Consider the following 26847-nt stretch of genomic DNA (forward strand, 5'->3'; position numbering starts at 1 on the left):
TGCACGTGACAATCACAATGTGGCAGACGCAACACATCAGCAGATGAGCCACACCCTGCGCACATGCAGCATGTACACTGTACAGTAGGCAGACACACACCTGCATGCAAAACCGAACCTAAAGGGAGGCAACCTGTATGTCACGGGCTACTAACTCCACCATCTATCCATTACACTCTTCACAATGCCTGCTCAATGTCCGCTGAACCATCAATAACAGTCACCCTCCTCTGCTCCACCACAAGCTCGCAATCGGACACTGGCAGGGACGACAGCACCAGCACCCCAGCCAAGAAGGCCAGGAAAGTGGGAGAAGGGAACCATGCATCCACCTCTGCTGGACCCAGGCCGAAACCACGCCAGGCTGAAGAGGCCAGGGCAGCAAAGTCCCCCGAGGAAGGGGTCGTGACAGCGCCTGCAGCCCAACAACACCCACTGTTGCCCACTGAGGGCAATGTGTCAGCAGTACTGTTGGGGAGACTGCAGCCATCGCTGCCTGCTCCGATAGTGATGTGGAGGATGACACTGGACTTGACCACAACACGCAACTTCACTCACCACACCTATCCCCAATCAGCCATCATGGAGATGACACCCAGGGCCAATCGCCTGCTAATTCATGGCCCGCAACTCCAAGCCCAGTGGGAGTTGGGGAAGATGGGAGTAGTCCCATTGGTCTCCCATTGTCACCCTCCATTGGGCCAGATTTCCAGCTGTCGCTGGAGCAGATTGCCAACAGGCAGGAAGTACTGGGCACACTCCTCACGCAGCATGTTGCAGAATGTGGAAGTGCCAGTGCAGCCATGGAGAGGAGTGCTGATGGCATCAGGTCTGCCATCCAAACTGCCAGCAGGGACATATGCACCGAACTTGCTGCAGTGCGGCAGATGATGAGCCAGCTCATCCAGACAATTGTGGACACATGCCGTACTGAGCAGCCCGGTACATCCGCAGCTGCAAGTTCAGCACAAGCCACTCCCGTCCGCAGGTCATCCAGGACCCTGAGGAGCACAGGCAGGGGGCCCCAGGTTCCAGGAGAGGGGGCAGTCAATAGTGTGCAAAACTATACACACTTCATCACGGGCACTGTCACATGTTTGCAGGGTGTTCAGGGGGGAGGGGGAGGGGGGAATTGGGTGTGTTGGAGTGTTCAGGGGGGAGGGGGAGGGGTTCTGTTATACCTATTCAGAAGAACAATACACTTTTATTTCTCACAAACTAAATGTGTGGACATTGCTCATTGCGTATGTGTGCTTTATTGTTTTACAGTCCAGTGTTGAGATACCAGACACACACAGTGCCCCAAGTGCCATCCATATGTTACACACACACGAAGTGTGTGCTAGAAGTATCGGTCAATGACATTCTGACGCATTATATGCCCCTCCTGTGCATCGCTGCCTCCCTGAGGTGCTGCCCCATCATCATCATCATCATCATCAGGTGGTTGTGGTTCTGCGTCAGGGGGCAGAGGCACGTTTCGTCTGATGCACATATTGTGTAGCATGACACATGCCATGACGATCTTTGCAACCTTCTCATGGTGGTACAGGAGTGCCCCGCCAGACCTGCTGAGGCAGCGGAAACGTGCCTTCAGTAGGCCAAAAGCCTGCTCTATCACCACACGGGTACGTGCATGGGCACGGTTGTAGTCCTCCTCATGCTGGTTCGATGGGTTCCGCACTGGTGTGAGGAGCCACCTCTTCAGGGGATAGCCCGCATCACCTGTAAAATGTGAGAAATTAATGTGTCAGGAACGAGATTGATTTGTGAACATGACGCACAACCATGCCTTGATTCCGACTGTTACTGTGCACCAATTAGAGTTGTGCTAATGGATTTACACTGTGCAACCAGTATGTTTTCATGGCTCTCATGTACTGTTTTTCATGCAAAAACACAATGCAGGGGGGACGATTGCCTTGTGAATGGCCATCCACTGTGTCTGTTCAGGCCGTCATTCATGTGACCTTGCACGTGTCCTGTGAGCTTGAAGCTCACATGATAGCAACATTGATGTCTGCCTCATTATGACCCCAGTGAGCATTACTGGTGTCAATGGGGACAGTTTGTGGGTCTTGTAGTGGTGCATTGATGTTCCTGTCTGTCATGTGCCTCCTTTGTGCGCAGTTGTGGGGGACAGGCCTTTCAGTAGTTGGTGCATGGTGACGTGCATGTTGGTGGTTTTCTTTAGGGTCAATGCGGTCACAATTTGCACAATGCACTTGCAGATGGTTGTCGTTTTTGGGATACACTTTCATTCACATGTTGGGATGATTAGGTCAGGCATAATGTGTACACTACTCTGTTGACGTCAGTGCTGCCACAGGGAATGATCTGGCTACTGCTAGTTGCACCCATGTGATGTATGCATCACCCCCCTGTATCTGCCAGATGAAATATGCATTGGTATGTCATTCAACACCCACTTTGCATTTCCATGCTCATGACATTAGACTCACCGAGTAGGTAGGATCTTGGGCCTGCATGTCGCTCCATGTAGCGTGGTATTGTGGAGTTCCGAAGGACCATTGAATCATGGGTTGATCCGGGGAATCTGGCAGAACAATGTGTGATGATCCTGTTGGACTCACAGACCATTTGCACGTTGATTGAGTGGAAATGTTTACGGTTGCGGTACGGTACCTCCATGGCATGTGGGACCACCAATTCAACATGGGTGCAGTCAATGGCACCAATGCAACCAGGTATGCCGGCCAGTGCATGGAAACCCACTTTGGTGTTGGCAATCTCCTGGGCAGACCGTGGTAATGAGATGTGGTCATCTGTGTGCTTGAGGAGGGCATCGAGCACTTGCATCAGTGTACGCGAGAATAATGGTTGTGATATGCCATGCAAGTGCCCCACTGTGTGCTGGTAGCTGCCTGTGGCCAGGAAGTGGAGCACGGACACTACCTTCAGTAGGGGGGGTGGCAGTGGGTGTTTCAATCATGCTGACGATGTCGTTGTGTATCATGTCCACAATGGTGGTGATGGTGTCCCGGTCCAGTCGGTACAGGGTGTGGATCTGCTCAGCGGTGAGGTTGAATGGGCTGGCTCTGATGCGTGGGATTGGGGGCTGCCTGCGTGGTGGCACTGGCTGTGCTGCTGGGGCTTGCTGGGCCTGCCTTGCCCTCCTTCTCCTCCTGCGTCTCCTCTGTGCAGCCTGTTGTTGTTGTTGTTGTTGTAGTTGCTGTTGTAGCACTCGCATTGCTATCAGGTCCTCCAGCCCCAACATTGCTAGTCGTATTGGTATCATTGTGGAGTGTGACTGGGTGTGGGAAGGGGTGGGATGTGCTCTTTTTGTACTTCCTGAGTCTGTATTGCCTTCACCTGTGCTGTTTCTGTGCACCTGTGGCAGCTGCATTCACTTTACATGGCCCTTTACGGTTGGTTCGCGATGGCGTAATTAGCACCATGGCGGTAAGGTACTTAACGGGCTGGGTGATGGCGTTAGGGGCATGTCCGCTTGGGTCGGCATTCGCGTACCTTTCCGCCATGGCGCTAAGTACGGTGTGGATGTTCGCGTGCGCGCGCCCTTGGCGCAGTCAGCGGCAGCGTTGGCTACGATGCCGCTAATGACATCGTAGTTTACGGTCACGGGTCGTAATCGGCCCTAGCGGAAGAGGATGGCGGTAATCGTTTACCGCCATCGTTTTTCGCTTTGCTCCAGGGTCGTAATGAGGGCCTTTGTCTCTTTTCTGTGTCCATTCTGTTGACGATGTGATGAATATTAAAAACAACCCATCATTATTCTTGATCATAATTCATGATGCTTGTATATGCAATCATTCCTTTCATCATCTTGCAAGATGATTTTTGAGAGATTTTCTTAACACTCTAGACTATATCGAAGATTACTATAACAATGTAAACATAGGCCAAGATGGAAGCGGTAGTCGGTACAAAGTTACCCCTTTTCTACGCCCATTCTCATAAATGTAGCCCGCTTAAGTCAAGATAGCGAACAGCCAATACATTTTGACAAACTGCACGCTTCATATGCACGCTGGCAGAGCTTCAGCCAGTATGGTAAGAGCTTAATCCTTCTATAATGTACAAATCTGTATTCTCGGATGCAAATAATTCTACATTTAGCATGCAACTGCATATTACAAATGACTAATTTGTTTACAGCTTTTTGCAGTCTACTCCCTTATCAAGGAATATGCTATATTTTCCCTTCTTGAGACACACAACTATTTACAGGCACAAATGCTTAAATCAATTTTAAAGTGAGCCACTTATGAGATACATCAAGAACAATTTTATAATTTTCTATAACCTGTTCATACCTGTGTCTGTTTATATTACCTTAAATGTATCTAGACATGTTGTTATTTAACAAAGATAGTGCATGCTACATCAAACATTGCAATGAACTGCACCCATCATGTAAAGGGTGCCTGGGAGCCCAAGTCAATATGGTGCAAACATAGCTACATTAGAGCAGACAAGGTTCCCAGTGTTTGTCTTACTTGCAACTTTTTAAATAGCATCTTTTGGAACTCTGAGCTTAATTTTAAGAGGAAACCTTTACTTATATACTGTCCTACAGCCAAATGTAGCCCACCACCACTGAGGCATCTGCAACGTATTGTAACATGAGACCTGCATAACGCACAAGGTTTCGAAACCAAGATTGCTCAATCTGTATTATGTACTCATTTTATTTCAGCTCACCTTCAAAGATTTCTGCACGCTGGCTATTCCTGCTTTATCCCTTTAAAACAATCCTGTATGATCACATTTGTTTCTAGGAGTTGATTTTAAATGCGCCCACAACGAAGATCCCCCACCCACTGGTGTATCGACTTGAGGATCAGATCTATATATTGAAGGGTGACAGTTCTGGGATTATAGTCCTTAAAATATTCATCCCTGGCAAATTTCCCAGTAATTATTTGAAATGTTACACCAGGTAATGCAATGGATTGGTGCACATTGCATGCTTACGGGTGTTCATTTCACACATGTATTCTGGGCACAATTATTCCAAATGATCAGGCCCCTGGACATTTCCAGTCGGATATTTCTAACACAGCTGTTAGCTACTGCAAAACATCCAGTGTGCGACCCTTATCCGGTGGAGTGGGCTGGAGTCCCCACCAGCTGCCCTGCATCCTTGCCCGGGACCGGAGGCAACATCATCTGCAACGCTGATCCCACGATTCGGGCCTACTAGCTGCATCTATTGGTGAGCACACCCCCATGCTACCATCCAGCAACCCTATGGTTGCTGATCCATAGCCACCTACAGAATGACCTCTTTTGATTATTGAAGCCTTTTTCACTGCATCATGCCGACTTGCCCATTTCCAAAATGTCGGGCGCGATACAGTCTCAGAATGAGGCGCAGCTTCCCCTCGTTGCCAGGCAACATGAGGAATAAGTCCCGTGAACATCCGCCGGCAGGCCGAAGCCGGCTTCAGCTAAGGCAAGCATATGGCCTGTTAGCTACTGTTAGCTCTCTGGTTGCGCTGCTATGCTGCACAACCTCCACTAATCTCTAATTCTCGAGGTAAGAGATCCACCGTCTGCACGCCAGCGCTTGACTTTGTGCCCCAACAGTCATTACCGCGCCATCCCTGCATTTTGATTACTCTTGATCTGGTGAATTCACTTGGCCTGCCCCTAACGACACCAACGACGTGTACTCCACCTACACATTGCAAACTTCCGCTAAAGACAAACCCTGGCCCATGTTACGGGCGCCTTCCTTACTCACCCACCAGTTTACCTAATCCATCATTTTGGCCTGTATATTACTGCTTGTTACCTACTATTTGCTCAACTGTATTCACATGCAACCACTTGATATGTAGGTTATCAATTACCGATGCAGTGCCTCTAATTGCCCCATGTACACTGTTGGCCAGATTGAGTTACTTAACGTCTATTAACATGTCTTACATGGCATACTGCCGACCCAACTTCTGGAAAATATTGTAATTTATATGCGCCTTCTAGACGCCATCACAAGACTGACCTAATACTTATGGTTTGCGCAAATATCTATCAGTTTATTGTTTAGCCAAGCTGCAGTGCCCTAGTGTGCCTTCAGTGCGACTGATTAAAAATATTGGCACATACAAGACCTGTCTTTTGTTAACAAACTCACATTTACCGGTCAAAATGAAGTAGCCCATGATGCTTGTGTAATCTGATGTAGCTCACTTTACGGCTTCTGGCATCTGAATCAGGCTATCTTGCCTTTAAGGTATCTTGAAGTATCCTATGTGTACTGCACCTAGTGTACATTGTAATGCCCTACTTGCTGCCTTATAACTTGAACTAGCCTACTCATTGTCCTTTATACTACATACCTAGGTAATCTGAACCGAAATTAGCCTATATCTGTATGGTATCGTGTGTAAACTGTATCACCTTATTTTGCTTGTTGTACCCTTTACCAGCCCTTTACTCCTCTGTATACCCTGCAACTAGCCTATACACCCGATATACAGACCTCCAGCCTATCCTGCTCTCCTACCTCACATGGTTCTAGACTATACTATAGTACCACTATCCCTACCATAATACCACTGTGTCAACACAAGATGTGTGCCTTATGAGATTTTCTACCCCTCCTTACACTGCTCATAGTCTTAGCCTGCAAACATAGAACACGGTCAGCTCCCCACCAACATTCGGCCTAGAACTCCACTATGACACAGACACAAACCTAATCATTGATCAACCCCAGTGATCATGTGGGACGACAGCAGCATCATACACCCAACCATGCAACACTATTTTTAGAAATGCTAGACTTTGCTCTAGACTAGCTAAACTATACAAACCACTAGCTAGAACTCTCACCACCTCTAACCGCAGGAAAATCACACCCACTGTAATTCCCAACAATAGTGCAAAAAGACCTCAAAACCTCCCTCTGTGGGTACACAAGTCTCTTTGTCTTTGTCTCGGTACTCCCTGTACACTAACGACCACCATCCCCCACCTGAAAGGTGCCTTAATGCTAGAACTATGGTAGCTCATGCTGTTGAGATTTCAGACCTTATCCAGACTGAACACTGACTTCTTGGCCATCACCGAATCCTGGTTACATGCCGCTGCAGGACCAGCCCTCATGCTAGCTATTCCCAATGGATATACTATCTTAGGTTCGGATAGAAGTGATGCCCGCGGAGGAGGCATAGCCCTTATTGTAATAAGTCTTACAGCAAGTTATTGATTAACAACTCTCTGACTCTAACGATTCACCTGATATACAGGCCTCTGGGCCTTATTTGAACCTTTGAGGAGGATATCTCGACTATCCTGTCCAACAAATTAAAAAATTCTTCAAGTTATTCTCCTAGGAGACCTTAACATGGGTTCCAATGACCTTCACGCAACTAGTGTGGCTAATATTCTTACAGAACTAGGCATATCCCAAAGAGTACTCTACCCCAACCATAACAAAGGGAGAATACTCAACTGCGTAGCAGATTACAACTGTAATGCCTCTATTTCCTCGATCTCCCCCCAGATCTGGACATACCATCACCTTATAATATTTGCACTAGTAACTAATAGACCTACTTCACTTCCCACCCAGCTGTCTCTGCCCATTCCGGGAATAAAAGAAACATCACCACAGACAATCTACTCCCCCTGATTTGACCTAAACTCAACTCGCTGCCAGAAAACCTGGGCCCTGAAGCCCTGGTGAATGAGTTTAATAAAATGTCCTCCGCACTCGACTCAATCGCACTGCTTAAAATGAGACAAAGCAAATCTAAAGCCCATCTCCGATCTTGGTACACACCTTACCTGAAAAAACTACATACCAAAAACTACATACCAAAAAAAGAAAGACAATGTGTGGTTGCATGGAGAATACGACCTTCTGAAGAGAACAAAATTAACCTTAAGGATATAACTACCCTCTATAAAAAGGAAACACTGTTGGCAAAACGGGGAACTTAAAACACTAGAATATCCCAAGCCAACTCGAGCATAAAGGAACTTTTTGTTATCTTGAAAGAAATGGAATCTCCCGTCCCAGTGCTAGATAACTGTGTAAAAGACAAATCCTGGTGCGCCAACATACAGCAAGCACTTGTCAACAAAGTCACAACTCTTCAGGCTAAAATTGCCAAGAAGAAATCGTCACTCATCCCAACTACCTCGCCCAAAATTCTTACCACACCTCCTAAAATCACTACTTGGGCGTCCCCCCCAATTTCAAGTTCTCTAACGTGTCTGTTATTGAGACAGAGCAAATTATACTATCGCTCAAACCATCCAACTGTCAAGGAGACCAATGCCCAGCCCAACTGATTAAGGATGCAGCCAGAGACTTGGCTCCCTTCATCTCGAAACCTATTAATGCTTAATTTGCCACGGGATCCATACCAAGTAACCTTAAAGAATCTTGGGTGCTCCCTTTACTTAAAAAACAGACACTAGACCCTGCCATACCTACGAACTACTGCCCAATTACAACAGTGCCCTTCCTTCTAAAAATCATAGCTAAAATGGAGTACTTAAAAATACAAAAACACCTAGAAGCTAACCACCTGTTAGGAGCACGCCAGTCTGGTTTGCGACCCCAGCACATGACTGAAACAGCCTTAATAGACCTAAAGGCCCAGATTGATGAGCTCAGGGATAAAGGGAAATCAGCCCTACTCCTCCTCCTGGACTTATCAGCTGCATTCGACCTTGTCGACCATGAGGTCCTATGTAGGCACCTGTAATCGGCTGCCCACTTTCTGAAGAAGCCATAGCTTGGATACAAACCTTTCTTAACAATAGGAGCATGAGTCTTTTCCCCCACTGCGGCTGCAGACCCCATCCCTATTCATGCGGGGTGCCCCAGGGTTCATGTGTTTCTCCCACCCTATACAATATTTTCACAAAGCCCCTTTTCGATGATCTGGATCTTCTTGGTATCACCTACACCAACTATGCAGATGATACTCTGATTCTCCTACCTTTTTACTGGTGATTATGACAAGGATTTGGCCTTGGTGAATAGGGTGCATCATCATTCAGGCATGGATGGCCACCCATGGACTATGCCTGAATGATAAAATAGAGATTATCATCCTGGGCACCTCCTTCAATCTTAAACTGGGACTCCTATTCCACCTTCAACATTGATGATAACCTTATTCTCCAGCATGGGGTCTGGCATGGATTCACATGCTCATGAATATTCCCAGTCGTCAGGCTGGGAATCCTCGGTAAAGAAAAAAATCAGTTTCAGTTTTAGTTTTTGAACTGTCTTTCTACTATTAACCAATCACTGGTCTCTGGGTCATACTGCCCCCAGCCAATGACTGCCCTCTACCTAAGCCCCTCCTGTGGCAGCCATCTTCAGATTTTTACCGCACGTTGAAGTGTTGGGAGTCCACGTGCTGTAGCTCTCGAGCCTTTACTGCGTATTGCGTTTTATTCGAAGAGTTTACTCTTATTTTTTCGGTCAATTCGAGCGTCAAACTCCACCGATTCTTCTTGCGATCAACGGGGACCCGTTTCGGAATTTTCTATGTGCCTTAAGGTTGGATTGTCATCAAATTACCCTTCTTGGAGGATTCTGGAAGGACCTCTGAGGCCTACCCTGATTCGGACATGGTCCAGGACAAAGGAGATTTGACGCCTACTGGATCCAAATTATTTAGGAACTGCCCAGGATGTGGACTACAGAATGTCTTTGAGGACGAAAACTCCCGGTGCCTCTATTACCTACACGCCGACAAGTCGCACATGGAGGGGACTGTGCGTTCGGCAAGAACATGTCCATCCGGACCATGAAGGACCATCGTAAATGACTGGCTGATTGGCTGGAGGCGAAGAGCCCAGCAGCAGGTGAGAAGAAGTCGGCACGGTCTTCTAAGACCTTTGAGGGCGCTCTGGCGACGGGGGCCCAACAAAAGACAAAGCACTGAGAGTCCGCGGGCACCGGGAGCGCCGTTGGTTCGGGCTCGTTGGCTGCCAGGCAGGGTGCAATGTCACGGAGGCCATCATCCACGAGCCAACGCTCTGGCTCTGTGAAAAGGAAGTCGGAGAACCCAGGTAAGCTTCAGGAGAAGCTCCAGTCGATCCTGACAGAGAAAACCAAGGGTGGGGGGCGAAGCAGTGACCCTCCCCCTAAGGTGAAGGCCTCAGAGGCGCCCAAGGTCATGAAGGCCCCAATTCACCCTGCGAAGGCCTCGATTGAAGGAGTCGTGGCGGCCCTGGCAAAGCCTGCAGAGACTACCCCAGTGGAGATTACTTCTTTGCCTAGACTTTCCCTGCCACCCCGGAGGGAAACCTTTCCAGCCTATCGAGAAGACCCCTGTGAAACCACTGTAGCCCTAACGTACACAGATACCACCTCTGATGATGAACTGGCTGGCGTCAAAGCTATCCTGGACAAGAAGTTCGAGGAGGTCAGGACCTAGGGGAAGGATCCCGATGAGGTGGATATAGAGGGCAACGGTGGAGTAGAAGAGGAGCTGCAGGCCGTGGAGGAAACTGAGGTCCCCACTCCCCAGCCATCGCAACCGATGCCTATTCCGCAGGACAATTCGGGAGCAATCTTGATGGCTTTGCAGACCCTGTGTACGGAGATAAGGACAAGGTTGCCCTTACCCCCAGCGGATGATCCAACAGCGCCTGGAACGCTGGGGAGCCCACCGAGCAAGTGGAGGCGAGTCCATCCTCCCCCTCCCTTCCAGCCTTCACCTCCATCCGCTACTCCGAGGGATGAGACTGGGACAGAGACGGCGACGACGGGGACTGGTGACGGTGGCGACGACTGAATGGATCTCCCGTCTCCTCCCACCCGGGCTCTTGCTCCCCCTGCACCCCAACGAAATTGGCTCCTTTCACGCCATGATTGCCAGGGCATCAGAGCTTTTCCAACTGTTACCCGAGGAACAAACGAAAGGGGGATTTCTTTACCAATGACGGGAAGCCAAGAGGAAAACCGTACTCTCGGTCCCGCTGTTGGACGACATACGGGAGGAAGGGCTGTCCCTTCTGAAGAACCCTTCCACAACCACTGCGAAGAGAGACTGGTACGAGAAGAAGTACCGGGTCCCAGATTCCGCTCCTATGTGGCTCGGGGCACAACCAACCCCAGATTCCGTAGTCTCCGCGAAGCTAGACTGAAAGCTAGACTGTAAGCAAATATGAAAGCGGCAGGGGCGATGGCGGCGTCATCCTCCACTTCCCTGCCGGACAGCGGGGGACAGAAGCTAGACGCCATGGGACATCGAGTCATCTCATCTCATCGGCAGTGATGACCATTAAGGCAGCCAACGCCGTCGCGATCGTGGCCCGCTATGATAGGGAGCTGTGGTTCAAGATCGCCCCTATCCTGGACTTCCTCCCGGGCGACAAGAGGGCATAGGCCCTGGAAATCCTGCAAGAAGGTGAGGTGGCGTTGGATCATGCCATCACTGTAGTTACGGACATCGTCGATACCGGTTTTCTTCAGATGGGCAACAGCGTTTGCCTAGGCCGGTGCGGTTGGCTCAGGGCCACCCATTTCACTCAGGATGTGCAGGCCAGGTACTGGACATGCCCTTTGACGGAAACCCCCTGTTCGGGAAAGCGGTGGACAAGTCGCTACAGGCCATCAAAGCGGACCCGGAGACGGCCCGTCCCCTAGGCACTCTTCATCGACGGCCATCCTTTCAGACCTCAAAAGTCAAATCCCTAGGTGCCTCGAAAGGATTTGGCGGCAGCTCGTTGTACCACAAGCTGCCCGTTCCTCGACGCAGGAAGCTTACAAAGGCCGCAGCAAGGCCGGTGGATACCGTCGTCGTCAAGGAGCCCAGGGTGGCAAGGCCTCAGCGAAACAGAATTGAATCGGCCATGGCGTCGGGCCCCCACCTAGGCACCCCGGTGGGAGGCCGGCTGGTGAACTTAATCAGTGTGGGAGTCCATCTCCACCGACCGTTGGGGGCTGGATGCCCTGGCCCATGGGCACATTCTGCACTTCCAAAGGAAGTGCCCCCGTTTCCCACCTGTGGCCAGGAAAGAAAACCACATTCCACAGTTGCTTCTGGAGCTACAAGCCATGCCGAAAAAGGGCGCGATGGAACTCGTCCCAAAGAGGATCCGAGGCTCTGGAGTGTACTCGCAGTACTTCCTCGTCCGAAAGAAGACCGGCGGCTGGCGGCCCATCCTGGACCTTCGGCGCCTCACCAAATGCATCAAAGCCCTGAAGGTCTGGATGGTTACCCTTCAGCACATGCTGGGACAGCTGGAGGAAAGGGACTTCCTATCATCGCTGGACTTGGAGGATGCCTACGTTCACATCCCCATACACACAGGACATCAAAAGTTCCTACGTTTTGTGGTCCAAGGGCAGCACTACCAGTTCAAAGCCCTGCCGTTCGGGTTGAAGTCTGCTCCAAGGCGTTTACCAAGTGCCTGGCACCGTTGGCGGCGCGGCTGCAGGGGATCCAAGTATACCCCTACCTGGACGATTGGCTCTTCCGAGCAAAGTCAAGAGAACTCGCTGTCGACCACACAGCGAAGACCATCCACCTGCTCACAGAACTGGGTTCCTCGATCAACTTGGTACCGTCGCAGGATGCCCTGTTCATGGGAGCCAGGCTCGACACAGTGGCACGGTTGGCCTCACCATCGGAGGAAAGGGCGAGGGCCATCCTGGCCAAGGTACAATGGCTGTTGACAATGAAAGTGGCCAGGGTGAGGGCCATCAAGTCCCTGCTCGGCATGTTATCGTGCATCTACCTCGTGCATCTGTGCAGGTTGCGGATGCGGCCACTGCAGGAGTTACTCGACACTCGTTGCCTGTTTTCTTCCCATCGCCTTCATCTCTGGCTGAGAGGACTTGGGCGCTGAAGTTCTACGTGGACCGCATGAAGAGTTTTCGGAAGACATCACAGCTGTTTGTGAACTTTGGCCCTGTGAACCAAGGGAAGGCCCTCTCGAAGGCTTCCATTTCCAGATGGCTCTGCGGCTGTATCATGCACTGTCACCGGTTGGCAAACCGACCTTTGCCCTTGACGTCAGAGAGCCCATTCAACCAGAGCGATCGCTGCTACCACGGCGTAACTGTCTGTTGTGCCCCTGCTGGACATCTGCAGGGCTGCTACATGGAGGTCGACGCACACCTTCACAAGATTCTACTTCGTTGACCCGGATTCCAGGGAGGAGTTCAGAGTCGGCCAGGCAGTGCTGCGCAACCTGTTCGCTTGAAGGTGAGCCGGTAAGAGTTGCTTAATGTTGAGTTGTTGAAATGCTTAATGTAGAGCCTTGCCACCTCACGTGGTTGTGCATGTGTGTACTGCTATGCATTCTTGTATTCATGAGCATGTGAATCCATGCCAGACCTCATGCTAGAGAAGGAACAAGTTACTTACCTGTAACTGTTGTTCTCCAGCATGGGTCTGGAATGGATTCACATGCGAACCCTCCCTCCAACCCCTCTGCGGCTCTTCTCCTGGTCCTACCGCCACTTTACGTGCCCCCAAATCTGAAGATGGCTGCCAGAGGAGGGGCTTAGGTAGAGGGCAGTCATTGGCCGGGGGCAGTATGACCCAGAGACCAGTGATAGGTTAATAATTGGAGAACAGTTCAGAAACAGATTTATTTTTTTCTTTACCGAGGATTCCCAGCCTGGCGACGGGGAATATTCATGAGCATGTGAACCCATGCCAGACCTATGCTGGAGAACAGTTGCAGGTAAGTAACTTGTTCCTTACCACCACTCATGAGGTGAAAACCTTGGGTTTTTATCTTGACTTTACCTTGTCCTTCAATAAACAGGTCAATGCGATGGCTTCCGCCACTGTATACACCTGCAAACTGATGAGAGCAGGTAAACCTTTCCTGTCCAATAACAGCTGCAGCACCCTTGCTAGAGCACTCATTCTCTCAAAGTTGGATTACTGTAACTCTCTTTACATTGGGGCCAGCAAGGAAACCATCAAGAGAATGCAACTCCTTCAGAATAATGGTTTCAGAGCAGCACTAGGAATCTCCAAGAGAGACCATATCTCTGAAACCAGAAGAGCAAACAATTGGCTTTCGATTTACGAGAAAATCCAGTTAAAAGTTGCTTCCTTTGTACATAAATGTCTAACCAACGCCGCACCCTGCTATCTTTCTGAGAGACTCACCAGAACAAGTCTTACAATATTCACCAGATCTTCTAACACCAACTGTATTACATTACCTAGATTTAAACTTGCCAGAGTAGGAGGATGCAGCTTCCAGGTCAAAGCAGCTCAACTCTGAAACTCCCTCCTCACCCTCTGCGAACAGATCAAACTTACCCTAAATTCCAACAGAACCTCATAAGGTGGATGAAAGACTTGGACAAATAAGGCCAGGTTTACCTGCTTATGATTGGTTTTTCCTGTCCACCTTCGCCTGGCTAACTATGTATATTTGTACATTCCAACTTGACCCTTAGGGTTCTCTGCAATTGTAGGGCTTTTTCTGTGTTTATCCCGGAATTACGTGTATGTCATGGATCTGCTCTGCTTTGTATATTTATTGTATTATGTATATGTTCAAACTGAAATGTAATCAAGCTATAAGATGTTTTGTGCAATGCTCCCTGATACCCTTGGGTCTGGTGCGCAATACAAGTAATAAAACAAACAGCTGAATTCAGTACACTTGCAAAAATCCATCAGTTTAATATTCAGTGGCCCATATTTTTATTTCTTCCTCTATTGATTTTGTTTATTTTCCTTGCACGCATTTTTATTAATTTGCTACTATGACTGATGGAACTTGTATGTTCTGTATTTAGAACTGTGTTTGTCTTTAATGTGATCCATTTGATTAGTTTAGTTGAATATGATTATAGAATTAAACGTTCAGTGTGTTATAATATTTACTGTAAGATTATCACGCTCATGTTAATCCCTGGAGAAACTCTAAAGAGCAAAACATGACTTGGAATGAATAATAAACATGGGCATTGAAACCTATAACATGAATGATTGAGACTTGTTGACCTTAAACTGTTTAGATTCCAAAGGATCTTCCTTGATCAAGATAACATACTTTTTAATCTCCTCACAAATTATCACTTTGTTGCCATTTAGTTAAAGGTCTCAGACACGCTTTCACTTTTACAGTCTAAAACCAGATTCTGTCAGAAGAGTAAACCCTTAAGCATCAGCATGGACCATCTGTTCATTCAGTGGTATCTTGGCAAATATCTTACCCAGAGCATCCAACAAAGCACTATGCCTATTATTGGATGGGCAAGAAGAACCCTTCTTCTAAATGGGATAAAATACGTTCCTTGCTCATAAATGAGGGGGATGAGGCAGTCTATCAGAAGTCTACATTTGACTAAAGAACCATATGAGATGGCCTGTTCGGTCTCGGAGCTCTGGACAACTTAAATTTTAAAAGTGTTACCAACATGGAACTATTTACAAGACCTCTTGCCATCACCCTGTGAGCCAGCTACCCCTCTGCCGGGTCATCATTTAATGTTATAATTTAGATGATGTAATAGTAGTAGTCCTATGAACTAACAGAACATCACAAGGAGATAATTACAACTTTAAATGTTTTTTCCCAATGACCTTAGTTTCCTTAAACTATGCATTAATATATATTGCTACTTAAATGTTTCTCTTGATCAGTTTTAATCCAAGGGAGATTAGGAGAGTTTGGAATGTCCTATGCTTTTTTGCATTTTGTTTTGAGGCACCTGATCACTTTTTCATATCCATCTGTCAAGGGCCTATTGCCCACGTTTTCCTTGTGTAATTTTATTTCACTCTAATTTCTCACACTAATCGGATGATACATTCATGCAACTACTAACTTTGTTACCGAGACAAATGAAATCACTCTTATCTACTGAACATTGTGGTCAGATTGCTCATTCCATAATGAGTGACAAGCTCGATTACTTCAACACACTTTATGCTGGCACCACAGACATACCTTACAATGTCTGCAGGTGATCCAAAATACACCGGGCACGCATAGTTACTGGTCCGCGTAGAGACGCCCATATCACTCCAAACCTAGGCAAACTTCCCTGGCTTCCAGTTAGGCCCAGAGTATCTTTAAAACTGCAAACCATCATGCATTTGGTGATCTATGGTAACTTTCCAGATTATTTGAAACCAAGATTGAAGCTTTTGACCTCTAATCGCCCTCAAAGAGCGGCCACCACATATGCATTTCTTGCTAAATGTTTAATGAGATCTAGAATTTTGCACTGCACTTTCTGCCAAACTGGAACTCCCACATTGAATCCAACTGCTCCACTAAAGACATACTTTCCTTCAGATATAAAGTGAAAACTTTCCTCTTCTAATGTCCTATTCCACGGGGTTTACTTAATCTGCTTCATGATAAGATCCTGTTAAGTTCTATTAGACGGAAGCAGGGCTGTCGGGATTCTAGCACAGTCACGCCAGCACCAGGCAGCACCCTCATGGATTCTTACTGAATATGCAGACTTCCGTGCCATCCGGCGCAATAGAACTTAACAGGGTCTTATCCTCCCCAAATTTTTCATCTGCCTTGAGAAAGACCCTTATGGATTGAAACACGTGTCGGCTGACCACCCTATCTAGACGAAACGTCTACACTTAACAATAAAGACACTCTATAAACACGACAACAAGCTTCAGATCCTTTTACTAAAGGGTTGCACATTAATTTTTTATCACTGCAAGGTAACGAGGACTCTTTCTGTACATAATTGGAATCGAGCGTGTGTGCAGGTCTGCCCAATGGCAGAGCGAGTGGTTAACTCTGTAGCTATGCACCCATGTGGAAATATATTATATATGGCTCTGAACTGAAGGTGAACTTCCAGAGAGGTCTACTGTGTAGTGCTGTGCTGTGTGACACTCTGCTAAAATGGCTTAGTTGAGGAATTTGCAAAGAAAGTGGAATGGAGGCAGGTGCATGCATATGGAGGGCTAGGCGTATGCCTTGCTGGATCTACACCTGCCCAAAGGACTCAAAAAAGTGCTCTCATCTTGGTACTAATAGAAGAGTTGCTGCTTTGAGCAGCGCCTACTTCTTCATCTAAGAGGTGCAAAGTTCCTGACTTCATTTCACTAGAGCTTTTTTGTTTGTCTGCCCCGAAAGCCAAAATGGCGTAATTGATACACTGTTAGGATCTGCAACCCGATACCGGATAAAAGGCAGATCACATGTGGGCGGTAGTTTAACATTATTATTATTATTATTATTATTATTATTTTAAACAACCGGATGCACTACTCATGACTGCTAGTTGTGGAAAAATCCTCAATTCAGTCACATTGTCACCCCACTGACACAAGCAGCCTCAAGAAATCATTTCTTGTCACTTTTATCATGCTATTTCTGGGACGGAAAATGCACAGTACCAAACAGGTGACTACTGATGAATGATCATGGCATGTCGGACTGCCAATGCATTTTACTAAATCTAAGAATATCTGCCACGTGTAAGGAAACAAGCTTTATTTTTTTCTTAAAGCGATTGTGTGAAACTGCATTTTCTGAATGACCCTCCCCGCCCCCCAATGCATTGCATTTAATGGCTTTCAGGCTGGCTTTGGTCTTCAATTAAAACTTGGATCTCCTGACACAGATCGTGAACTGCAGGGCAAGGAAGGACTTCAGAGAAACATTAGTGTAAAATAATCTTATACTAACATTTGACAGTTATAATTCAAATATCCTTAAAACTAACACGCAGACCTCTGAAATGCTCACCTACCTCTTTAAGCACCGTAGTTACAGGAGTAGAAGCCAAATAATTGAATGGTACTTAATCACTGTAAAAGAGAATTTAAGGAGACAGTGCGCTTGTTAATACCGCCAATGACTGTTGAGGAGAAATATTTTTACTGATTGGATCTGCTGCATCGTATACTTCCACTGGGGCCCCCCCTAGAAGGTACCAGGACACATGAATTGGAGATTACAAATTGAAGGTAAGTCCAATGCGCAAATCCTGTGTATTGTCATGAACATTTATCCAAAAAGCTTAGAATTCCTTTTTTTCTTTGACATCAAATCTTGTGACATAGCAAATGTAATCTTTATATTTGTATCAGATGTTGTATGGAACCAGCCGACACATGTTTCGACCCTACGGGTTGTTATCAAGGCGTGTGTCCGAGTAAGCACATCAACATGTTGTGGATGGATGGCTGATTAGGCACATGTACTTAACCTTCGATTGATGTTAGCTGTCGGTCCTGCTAGGAGTCGAGCCTGGGATTGCGGGTTGCCCGCTGATGTCTCCAGCGAGCGCTTGACTCGCAGAGTTCTCACTGACCTTTGCGAGCAATCTGTAGGCATTCCTGGTCCAAAATATTGTTAGTTTGATTTTAGCAGAAAACATTAAAGGTCATTCGGGGATCTTCTAATCCAGATTTTATTGGAAATTATTAGTTTGACAGTTCGAAAACTGTTCTCATTGCTGAGAACAGGGGAATTAATCGAGGCGAGTGTTGAGCGGAGTGAGGAGAACGGTGGGGGAAAAGGTGATAGCCAGTAGTTTAAGACTAAACTTGTGAATTTATATGCTTAAGGGTGATATCATATTAACTATTATTAAAGTGCTCATAAGATTGGCATAATTCCAGTATCAAAAATTTCCAAAATTCCATTTTCTTTATGTGCATGGGATATTGCCCAAACCCATCAGTTTCCTTTGGCACATTTTCACCAATGTTTTGTACATTAGCACGTTGCAGGAAGTGAAGTCCTGTTGGCCTGGCCTGAGAAGGGCACCAAATACGTCTGTGCTATTTAGAAACTTACTGTAGAGTTAAGTTAATCATCAATACTATCATGACCAAGGAAATGATCTACGGCTCCAGGAGGCCCCTCGTCCACTGGGTAGGTTTTAGGGGAGGGGATTCCTGGCGGTCTGAGTTACACTATAACCAAAAACGTGATGGCTGGAAGGTTTTGAATAAATCTGCTCTGGGCAACTTTCCATTACACCATATTTTAGCCCGTCCTACGTATGGCTGAGGTTCTCCTCTACATTGTCTAAGCTCCCTCAGTGGCAAAGGTTATTTGCCTCTTAGGTCAACAGAGATGTGTCCTTTGAAGGTCCACCAACAAGATTGCCATTAGATTACTGAAAGCGTACTTCTTTACTGAAAGCGTACTTCTTACCCTATAGAGCAACATCTGTTTTGTGTGCCACTTACAGGTGTAGGGACTTTAGTCATGGTCTAAACGCGGGCAGCTGGAAATTGCCTGAGACAAGGTTTTGAAGTCGCTGCTGCCCATCACTAATGGTGTCCCCAATATCTTGATTAGGTCAGATGGGCGTTAGATATCCATTGAGCTGTGTGGTTAAAAGCAGGGGGCACAAGGTTCTACGTGTCTGTTTCCTATTTTTTGTTGGGAGTATTCTTACTCCCTGTTTTCTGGGAGTATTTGCCTATTTTTAGGGAGTAAAAGTTGCTGATGCACCCCTTATCTGTTGGGCTGGTTAAGATTGAACCCTCAGTCTATGAGCGTGCTGTTTTTGACACGATTTATCACTCTGATCTCGTTAATACTCTTACTACTTGGTATTTGCGATCAAGCCCTTGCCTGGATTGAACCCTACCTTGCATTTCTCCAATTCTGTGCCCTGGAGCAACACCTTTCAACTCACTGCTCTGTTAGTGTTCCACAAGGCTCTGTCTGGGGTCCACTCCTCTTTACATTCTACACCTCTGCTCTTGGGGCACTAATCTTCTCCTTTTGGTTCTCACACCAACTCTTCACGGACGACACCCAAATCATCATCTATTTTCCTGAACTCTCCTCTGATCTCTCTATCAAAATTTCCAACTATCTTTCTGCCATTAAATATTGGATGGCTTTGCACTCTCTGATGTTAAACTACCAAAGTAGAAGAACTTGTCTTCCTTAACAAAAGCGCTCTCTTCCTCGGCCTATCCACTTTCCACCTGACACTCTCCCCTACTCTTCCTCAACTAGAAACCTCTGCATCATCTTTGACCCTTCTCACGCTTTCTATACTTTCATCTCCAAAACTGGAACAGCAGCTCACGCCAATCTCCTATTAGGAAAATCGGGCACCTCTTCCTTGCAACACCAGCAAGCATCTCTTAACCACTCTTACTCTAAACTGGACTACTGTGCCAACATCCTCTTTAGTCTCCGAAATATACGTTCTGTCCTCTTGACAAGTTAATTAACTTTGCTACCAGGACTCTTTGAACTCCCTCACTTCACACCTACTTCCTCATACAGCCACCAGGCTGGTTGGCTGGCAATGCAAAACTGGGCCAGATTTAAATTTATTTTCCTGGTTCACAAATCTATCCACAGCAAGGCACCACTGTATCCTCTATCCAATTCTACAAGTGTTCTTGTAATCTCCGCTCTGCTTCCTCGCACTCCCTGTGCTTCCACTCTATATCTTATTGCTCCACTTGTATGGAATTCTCTTCTCTAGAAATCAGAGTCCAGCCGGATTTGTTCAAAACCAAACTAAAACCCTACCTCCTCACCTTGGAGCATGGGTGCACAACATACAGCCCGCGGGCCAGTTGCGGCCCGCCATGCTCTTTTGTCCGCCCTCCATTAGGAAAGTCTTTGTTGTCTTCCGGGCCGGACAAAACACTGGCCCTCATTGGCTCAGCACACACACACCACGTCGCTCCTACGAGCCACGTAATGCGTGTGTGCTGCCCCAGTGGAGGGCCAGCACTACAGCTGGCGTGGTCCAAAAGGCTTGATGCCAGAACGCATTTCAGCCTTGGACCACGCCAGCCGTAGTACGATTCCACCGTTCCAGCTTACCTGCCTTCTAGCCTTCCAGCACGTCTCCGGTAAGTGCTCTGTGTTTGTGTGTCGGGTTTGTTTTGCTTTATGTTTGTGTGTGTGTATGTTGAGATGCGGGGCTGTGGGGGGTGTGTCGGATGTGTATGAATGTTTGTATTTGAATGTTTGTTGTGTGTATGTTGAGATGCAGGGGTGGAGGGGGGTTGTCGGATGTGTATGAATGTTTTGATTTGATAGTTTTTTGTGTGCTGATTTGGGGGGGTGGGGGGGTTCGGGTCTATATGGGTGCATGTTTGTGTGTGTGCTGAGTTGGTGGGGTGGGGGGTTCGGGTCTGTATGGGTGCATGCTTGAGAGTGTTTGCTGAGGTGGGGGGTTTGGAGTTGGGGGGGGGTGGGGTGTTCGGGTCTTTATGGGTGCATGTTTGTGTGTGTGCTGAGTTGGTGGGGTGGGGGGGTTCGGGTCTGTATGGGTGCATGCTTGAGAGTGTTTGCTGAGGTGGGGGGTTTGGAGTTGGGGGGTGGGGGGTTCGGGTCTTTATGGGTGCATGTTTGTGTGTGTGCTGAGTTGGGGGGTGGGGGTTCGGGTCTGTATTGGTGCTGGTTTGTGTGTGCTGATTTGGGGGGGTGGGGGTTTGGTTGGGGGTGAGGGGGCCATGGGGGGGGTTTGGTTGGGGGCGAGGAGGCCATGGACCATAGTGTTTGGTTGGGGGTGAGGGGGCCATGGGGCATAGTGGTTGGTTGGGGGTGAGGGACATGGGGCATAGTGTTTGGTTGGGTATAAGGGGGCCATGGGGCATAGTGTGGGGGGTGAGGGACATGGGGCATAGTGTTTGGTTGGGGGTGAGGGGGACATGGGGCATAGTGTTTGGTTGGGGGTGAGGGGGACATGGGGCATAGTGTTTGGTTGGGGTGAGGCGGACATGGGGCATAGTGTTCGGTTGGGGGTGAAGGGGACATGGGGCATAGTGTTTGGTTGGGGGTGAGTGACATGGGGCATAGTGTTTGGTTGGGGTGAGGGGGCCATGGGGCATAGTGTTTGGTTGGGGGGTAAGTGGCCCTGGGGCATAGTGTTTGGTTGGGGGTGAAGGGGCCATGGGGCATAGTGTTGCACTCCAAGAGTGAACCCAATAATAAAGCTAAAACAGGCACAGTTAGGAGATGTTCATCTTTGGCTTTTTGAGGAAACCTGACTCAATGAAGGCCATACTCCTCTTGGGCAACCCAAATAGCAAACTGTAGCAGTCCAAAATAACGGCATGTCCAATCTAGGGTCAATAAAATATATATAAGTTAAACAGGCGAGATACAATAACTAAATAGAAATAAATTCTAACAATGGAAAATGTGTAGTACAAAATGTAAGTTTTAAATGCAAATAAAAATTGTTACCCCTCAAAAACATTCTTTTTCCATGTGTTTAGTACAACTTGGGGGTTTAAAAAGCCTCCTGTCACGCCCCCATTTACTTTTCGGCCCACTATAGCCCTCATGTAAGGTACTTTCGGCCCTCTGTCAAAATCAGTTGTGCACCCCTGCCTTAGAGGTACCCTCTTAACTGACCTCATCTGCCTGCTACGTTAGATTTTTTTTCCCTCCTCTCTAACCTGCTTCTGCCCCTCACTTTCTCTGCCTCCATTCTAGCAATTCACCTAACATGGTCACATCCCGACCACAGCTGGCTGTACCCCCTACATGCACTTAAGAATATATATTCTTGGTCCTAAATCTAAGTATGACTACATATTTATTGTCCCCAGAGACTGTTCCGTTTACTCCTCTCTACAACCTGGTTAGAATGTCCCTCAAAGTCGCCCATTTTAAGAAACTCACTGCTTCCCGTGAAATCTGATTTCTTATCTACTGGATGTTCTTTTGTGATCAAAAGAGCGTTGTTCCTCTTGTATGTAAATAAATAGATTTAAAAAAAAGAAAAGTTTGCTCGCTGGCAGGGGCAGAGATTCTCTTCCATGTCTGAAAAACATGAACGGGTTACTGATTAGATTGGGCCTGCAGGATATCTGGGAGCAACCAAACAACATTTAGCAGATTAACAGGAAAGCTCTCTGGTAGGTGCTTGAGACGATAGGATAAAGTATCCCACCAGATCACAATATGGCCCCCGAAGAGTGTCGCTGTAATTTTGCCTTAAAACAGAGCAGTAGTTGAAGATTATCATATTTTAAAGCTCAACATGAGAATATAAAATTCAGACTGGAAATGTGCCTGCTCCTGAAATCGATCACCAAGCACTGGTATGGGTGTGAGGTGGGGTACTTACTGTTTGTGCAATTGTGTTGGGCAGGTTTGATGTTTACTTAGACGCATAGTGCTGAAACACTGTTTAATGTTGTGCATATTGACTTGTTGTCCTCCACCATAATGTTAAATGAATCCAATATTGTTAGATTATGTATCCATACATCGCATTTAAAGCTTCTTCAATCATCTGGTATGATGTCAAATATCAAGTTTAATGTTTCACAGATCAGTGCCTGCTGGCCTCCAACATTAGGGTTAAAGCTACCTAAATCAGATCATAATTTCCTGGTGGCTGTAGCTGTCCTTGCGGGTCTTCCCCTATGCGTGAAGCACTGCCGCAGTCGCACCACTAAGCCCACATGCAGTCTGCCATTCGATGAAGGCATTCTTGGCGACATGTGAATACAACTGAGCTAGAACAGAATTGAACCATATGTGTGGGAATAGTTAATTATATTTCTGCCTCTGCCCAATGTCAGCAAGTGATACTTGTTTACTGAACCTAACCTCGCTTTCTTTTTATAATCTGGAGATCAAGAGATCCCCCGACACATGCGGGAGACATGCATACATAATCCTTTGCATTTCTGTTCTGTTTAATTAATTTCTTAAAGGGGAGGAAATGCTTGTCCCGCAAGTCTGCTTTTTGTAGTAGGAGTGGTGGTCGGGGACCATTTGTAATCGTACAACTAATGAAAACATGTCATTTATTTTTAGTTGGCCCACTCCTGATTGAGTTCTCTCAGCCTGTGAACATGGAAGAAGATCGGAAGATGAACCCTGAGGTCAGGGAAGGTGGACGCTTCACTCCAAAGAACTGCAAAGCCCTTCAGAAAGTTGCACTAATCATTCCCTTCAGAGATCGAGAGTCGCACTTGATGTACTGGCTTCATTATTTGCACCCAATCCTGCAGCGACAGCAACTAGATTATGGGGTGTATGTTATCAATCAGGTAAAATGCAGCATTCTGCCTCTATAAATATCATTTGAATTTGAAACCAGTCTGTGACCGTTAATCCGATTTGTATTGAAGCCTGGAATGAAATGTATGCATATACAGAGTTAAATGAAAAGCCAGGTAATTAAAATGTTTATTTGATCATCTAATAAGTAAGCAACATAGAAACAGGTGCACAAAGGTAGTATGCATGCCTAAAATCATTGTATTCTAATTTTGCAGGCTTGTTATCAGAATACATTTTAGAAACTCACAAAGGTCACATTGAAATTGGCAAAGCAATTCTGTGCATCATTCAGCTCATTGCTTGTTTTTGCTTAAGAAAGGTGTGATGGGATCCTACAGAAGACTTGCAAAACATTATGGAGTTCCAACGAAGGTAGACGCTGCCACCTGCCCAACCATTCAGAAAGAGGTATGGTCCATGGCAGACCACTTCTTTCCTTGGGCCCGATTGTAACATAGGACAATTCAATGGTTTTTCCATGTAACCTTTGCTGATTCACATGCTGCACCTAACCCTGCCATGTAACGGTTGGGCCAAGCCATTTACCCCCCCCCCCCCCCAACCCCCCCCACCCTCAAAGTTACAAATCATGGAAGTCAACCCTGGGCCTTCCTTGAATATTGAACCCCAACCCCTGACTTTCCCATGCACCTCAATGCGATCTTCCCTTTTTATGGTGTGAAGCTGAAGAGAAACCTTGAAAGAATGTGCTCTTCTGATCATCCATCAGGGCTGACAACTGCGTTGACCCCCGAAAAGGGGTTATCCGATAGAGGGAAAAGAGATCTAGAAAGTGTCAAAGTGAATTAAAAGAACATCAGAAATGTGATAAACCAAAGGCTTTTAAGTGAACAGTTGATTATACTCCAACTGTTTTAGTGGCAATGCGCACAGATGTTATTAGAACCAACGACACACACAAGTAGTCTTTTTTGAAAAACAAGGCACAAGATTGATCCACGTGGGCAAAACATACTCTGTGTCTTTATCAGATGTTGTTGGAATACTATGATGAATGGTTGCATGGCATAAATGGTGAAGATTCTCAGTTAACAGATGTTTACAGGGCATGTTGTGAATGTAAGGCAGCCACTCTTTGAAGAGGCTTTCCCAGAACGGGCAGCGATATATGATCTTTCCTACTTAAATGGCAGTATACAGGGGGTTGCTTACCTGTGTTTGGGGAAGTTGGGAAAATGACAAGATGACTTTGAATGCCTTTGATGGCACCACAATACCCTTCCTATTTTAGACATTTTAAACCAGTTTCAATAAGTCATTACCAGGAAAGGAGCTATACATCAGAAGTACTATATTGCACATGCAAGGAAAAACTGCACATTAGACGTCCATTTACACTGTGAAGGGTGCGTCCATTGGTACTAGGGGTGTCACGGTATTAGTTTTATGACGGTACAATAACCTTCTTGCCAAATGACGGTATATCATGGTTATCGCGGTATAGCAGGTGGAGTTAACTAATCTTAACAAATATTTTCTAAAAGGTCATAAATTGTCAGATTTATCATCACAAACAAAACCATGCACCCAGGGCCAGAATTGGGCTTTTCAACATACTTTCCACTGAAATGCCACCCCTCGCTTGCACCAAACACAAACGCACGTGTGGAGAGGAGGGGGAGGTGGGGCCCTGCTGCGACTGGCACAGCAAACTGAATAGCTTTTCTTAAGTGGTCATTTAGGCTTTTAGCTCCCCCACTGGCTACTGGTGAAGATGAACATGTTGCCATATTGATAATCTGCATGCCACAGATCAATGGAGTCTGATGGTAGTATACGCTTGTGCGCATACACACACACACACGCACACGCACTCTCTCTTTACCTTACAGCCTTTACTTTACTTCTGGACCAAAAGGTGTTCAGTAATCACAGACATGTTACCCTTTGGTATGGCAGCAGGGAATACCCACAGAGCTGATTAAATTTCGCAGTGTGACTTATTATATGTAAATTCAATGATAGAACCAGGGAAATCCGCCATTGTCATATGTTTAGAAAACATTATCCATTATAAATATATAAACCCCAAAGCTGCCAACCCAAAGTCCCGGGAGGATAGCTCAGCGGCAACGTGCGTGCCTTGGAAGCAAGACGACACAAAGCAACACAGGTTCGATCCCTGGGTCCGCGCTTAGAAACCTCTGGGTGTTTAAGCACGTTATAAATACGCAACTAAGACAAAAACAATTACGCAACAAAATAAACAAAACCAATTTCTTTAACAGCGCCTCGATGCCTTGGGGCTGTGTGAGCGCTTTAAAAAAAAAATGTAAATAAAAAAAAAGTAAACCCCTTTCCTTCTTGGCACTGTATTTATTCTTCCTATTGCTAACATGTTGATTTTGTGTCAGGCACGTGTGGTTTATGGAATGGCATTAAAAACTGCTCAAACTGAAACTACTTGGCAGACGGCACATCCAACAGTGCAAGACTGCGCAGAACTTGCTTACTGCAGCCTTTCCAAATCAGATTGAAAAGCACACTTAACGGTATGAACGGTATACCGGTATAAACAATGTGTCGGTTATTATTGTTCAATTAAGTGGTTCACGGTATCTTTAACGGTATACCGTAATACCGTTACAACCCTAATTGGTAAACTGTGACGGGTGTTCAAAGAAATGAACCCTCCCACCATTTTAAGGTAAACGTTAAAGGTGTCTATTTGGTAGAGCATCCAAATGTAACATTTATTTGCATATGTTTCAATATACCGGTTTCGTGTGACAGAATTCTTTTGTTTCAGTTACACAAACCTCTCTACCCAAATAACACTTAACATTTTGGCCAGGATGTTTTAAGACAATTAATGAATTTTCAGCCCTAAATTAGACCTTCAGACTTGTAGAAACAAGGTAGAACCAGTGTTACCAATTT

The 26847-nt window shown here is 46.5% G+C and overlaps 1 protein-coding gene across 1 annotated transcript in view; it reads left to right on the forward strand.

The window, feature by feature from the left end:
* B4GALT1 (beta-1,4-galactosyltransferase 1) overlaps positions 1–26847 on the forward strand; it is a 399807-nt gene that overhangs the window by 78778 nt on the left and 294182 nt on the right. Inside the window, exon 2 of the mRNA XM_069630783.1 lies at positions 23698–23933. Coding sequence (XP_069486884.1) covers positions 23698–23933 — 236 coding nt within the window. The remainder of the gene's footprint in view (positions 1–23697; positions 23934–26847) is intronic.

The sequence above is a fragment of the Ambystoma mexicanum genome, chromosome 6q (assembly GCF_040938575.1).
Source record: "Ambystoma mexicanum isolate Mex_15411 chromosome 6q, UKY_AmexF1_1, whole genome shotgun sequence".
Classification (NCBI taxonomy): Eukaryota; Metazoa; Chordata; class Amphibia; order Caudata; family Ambystomatidae; genus Ambystoma; species Ambystoma mexicanum.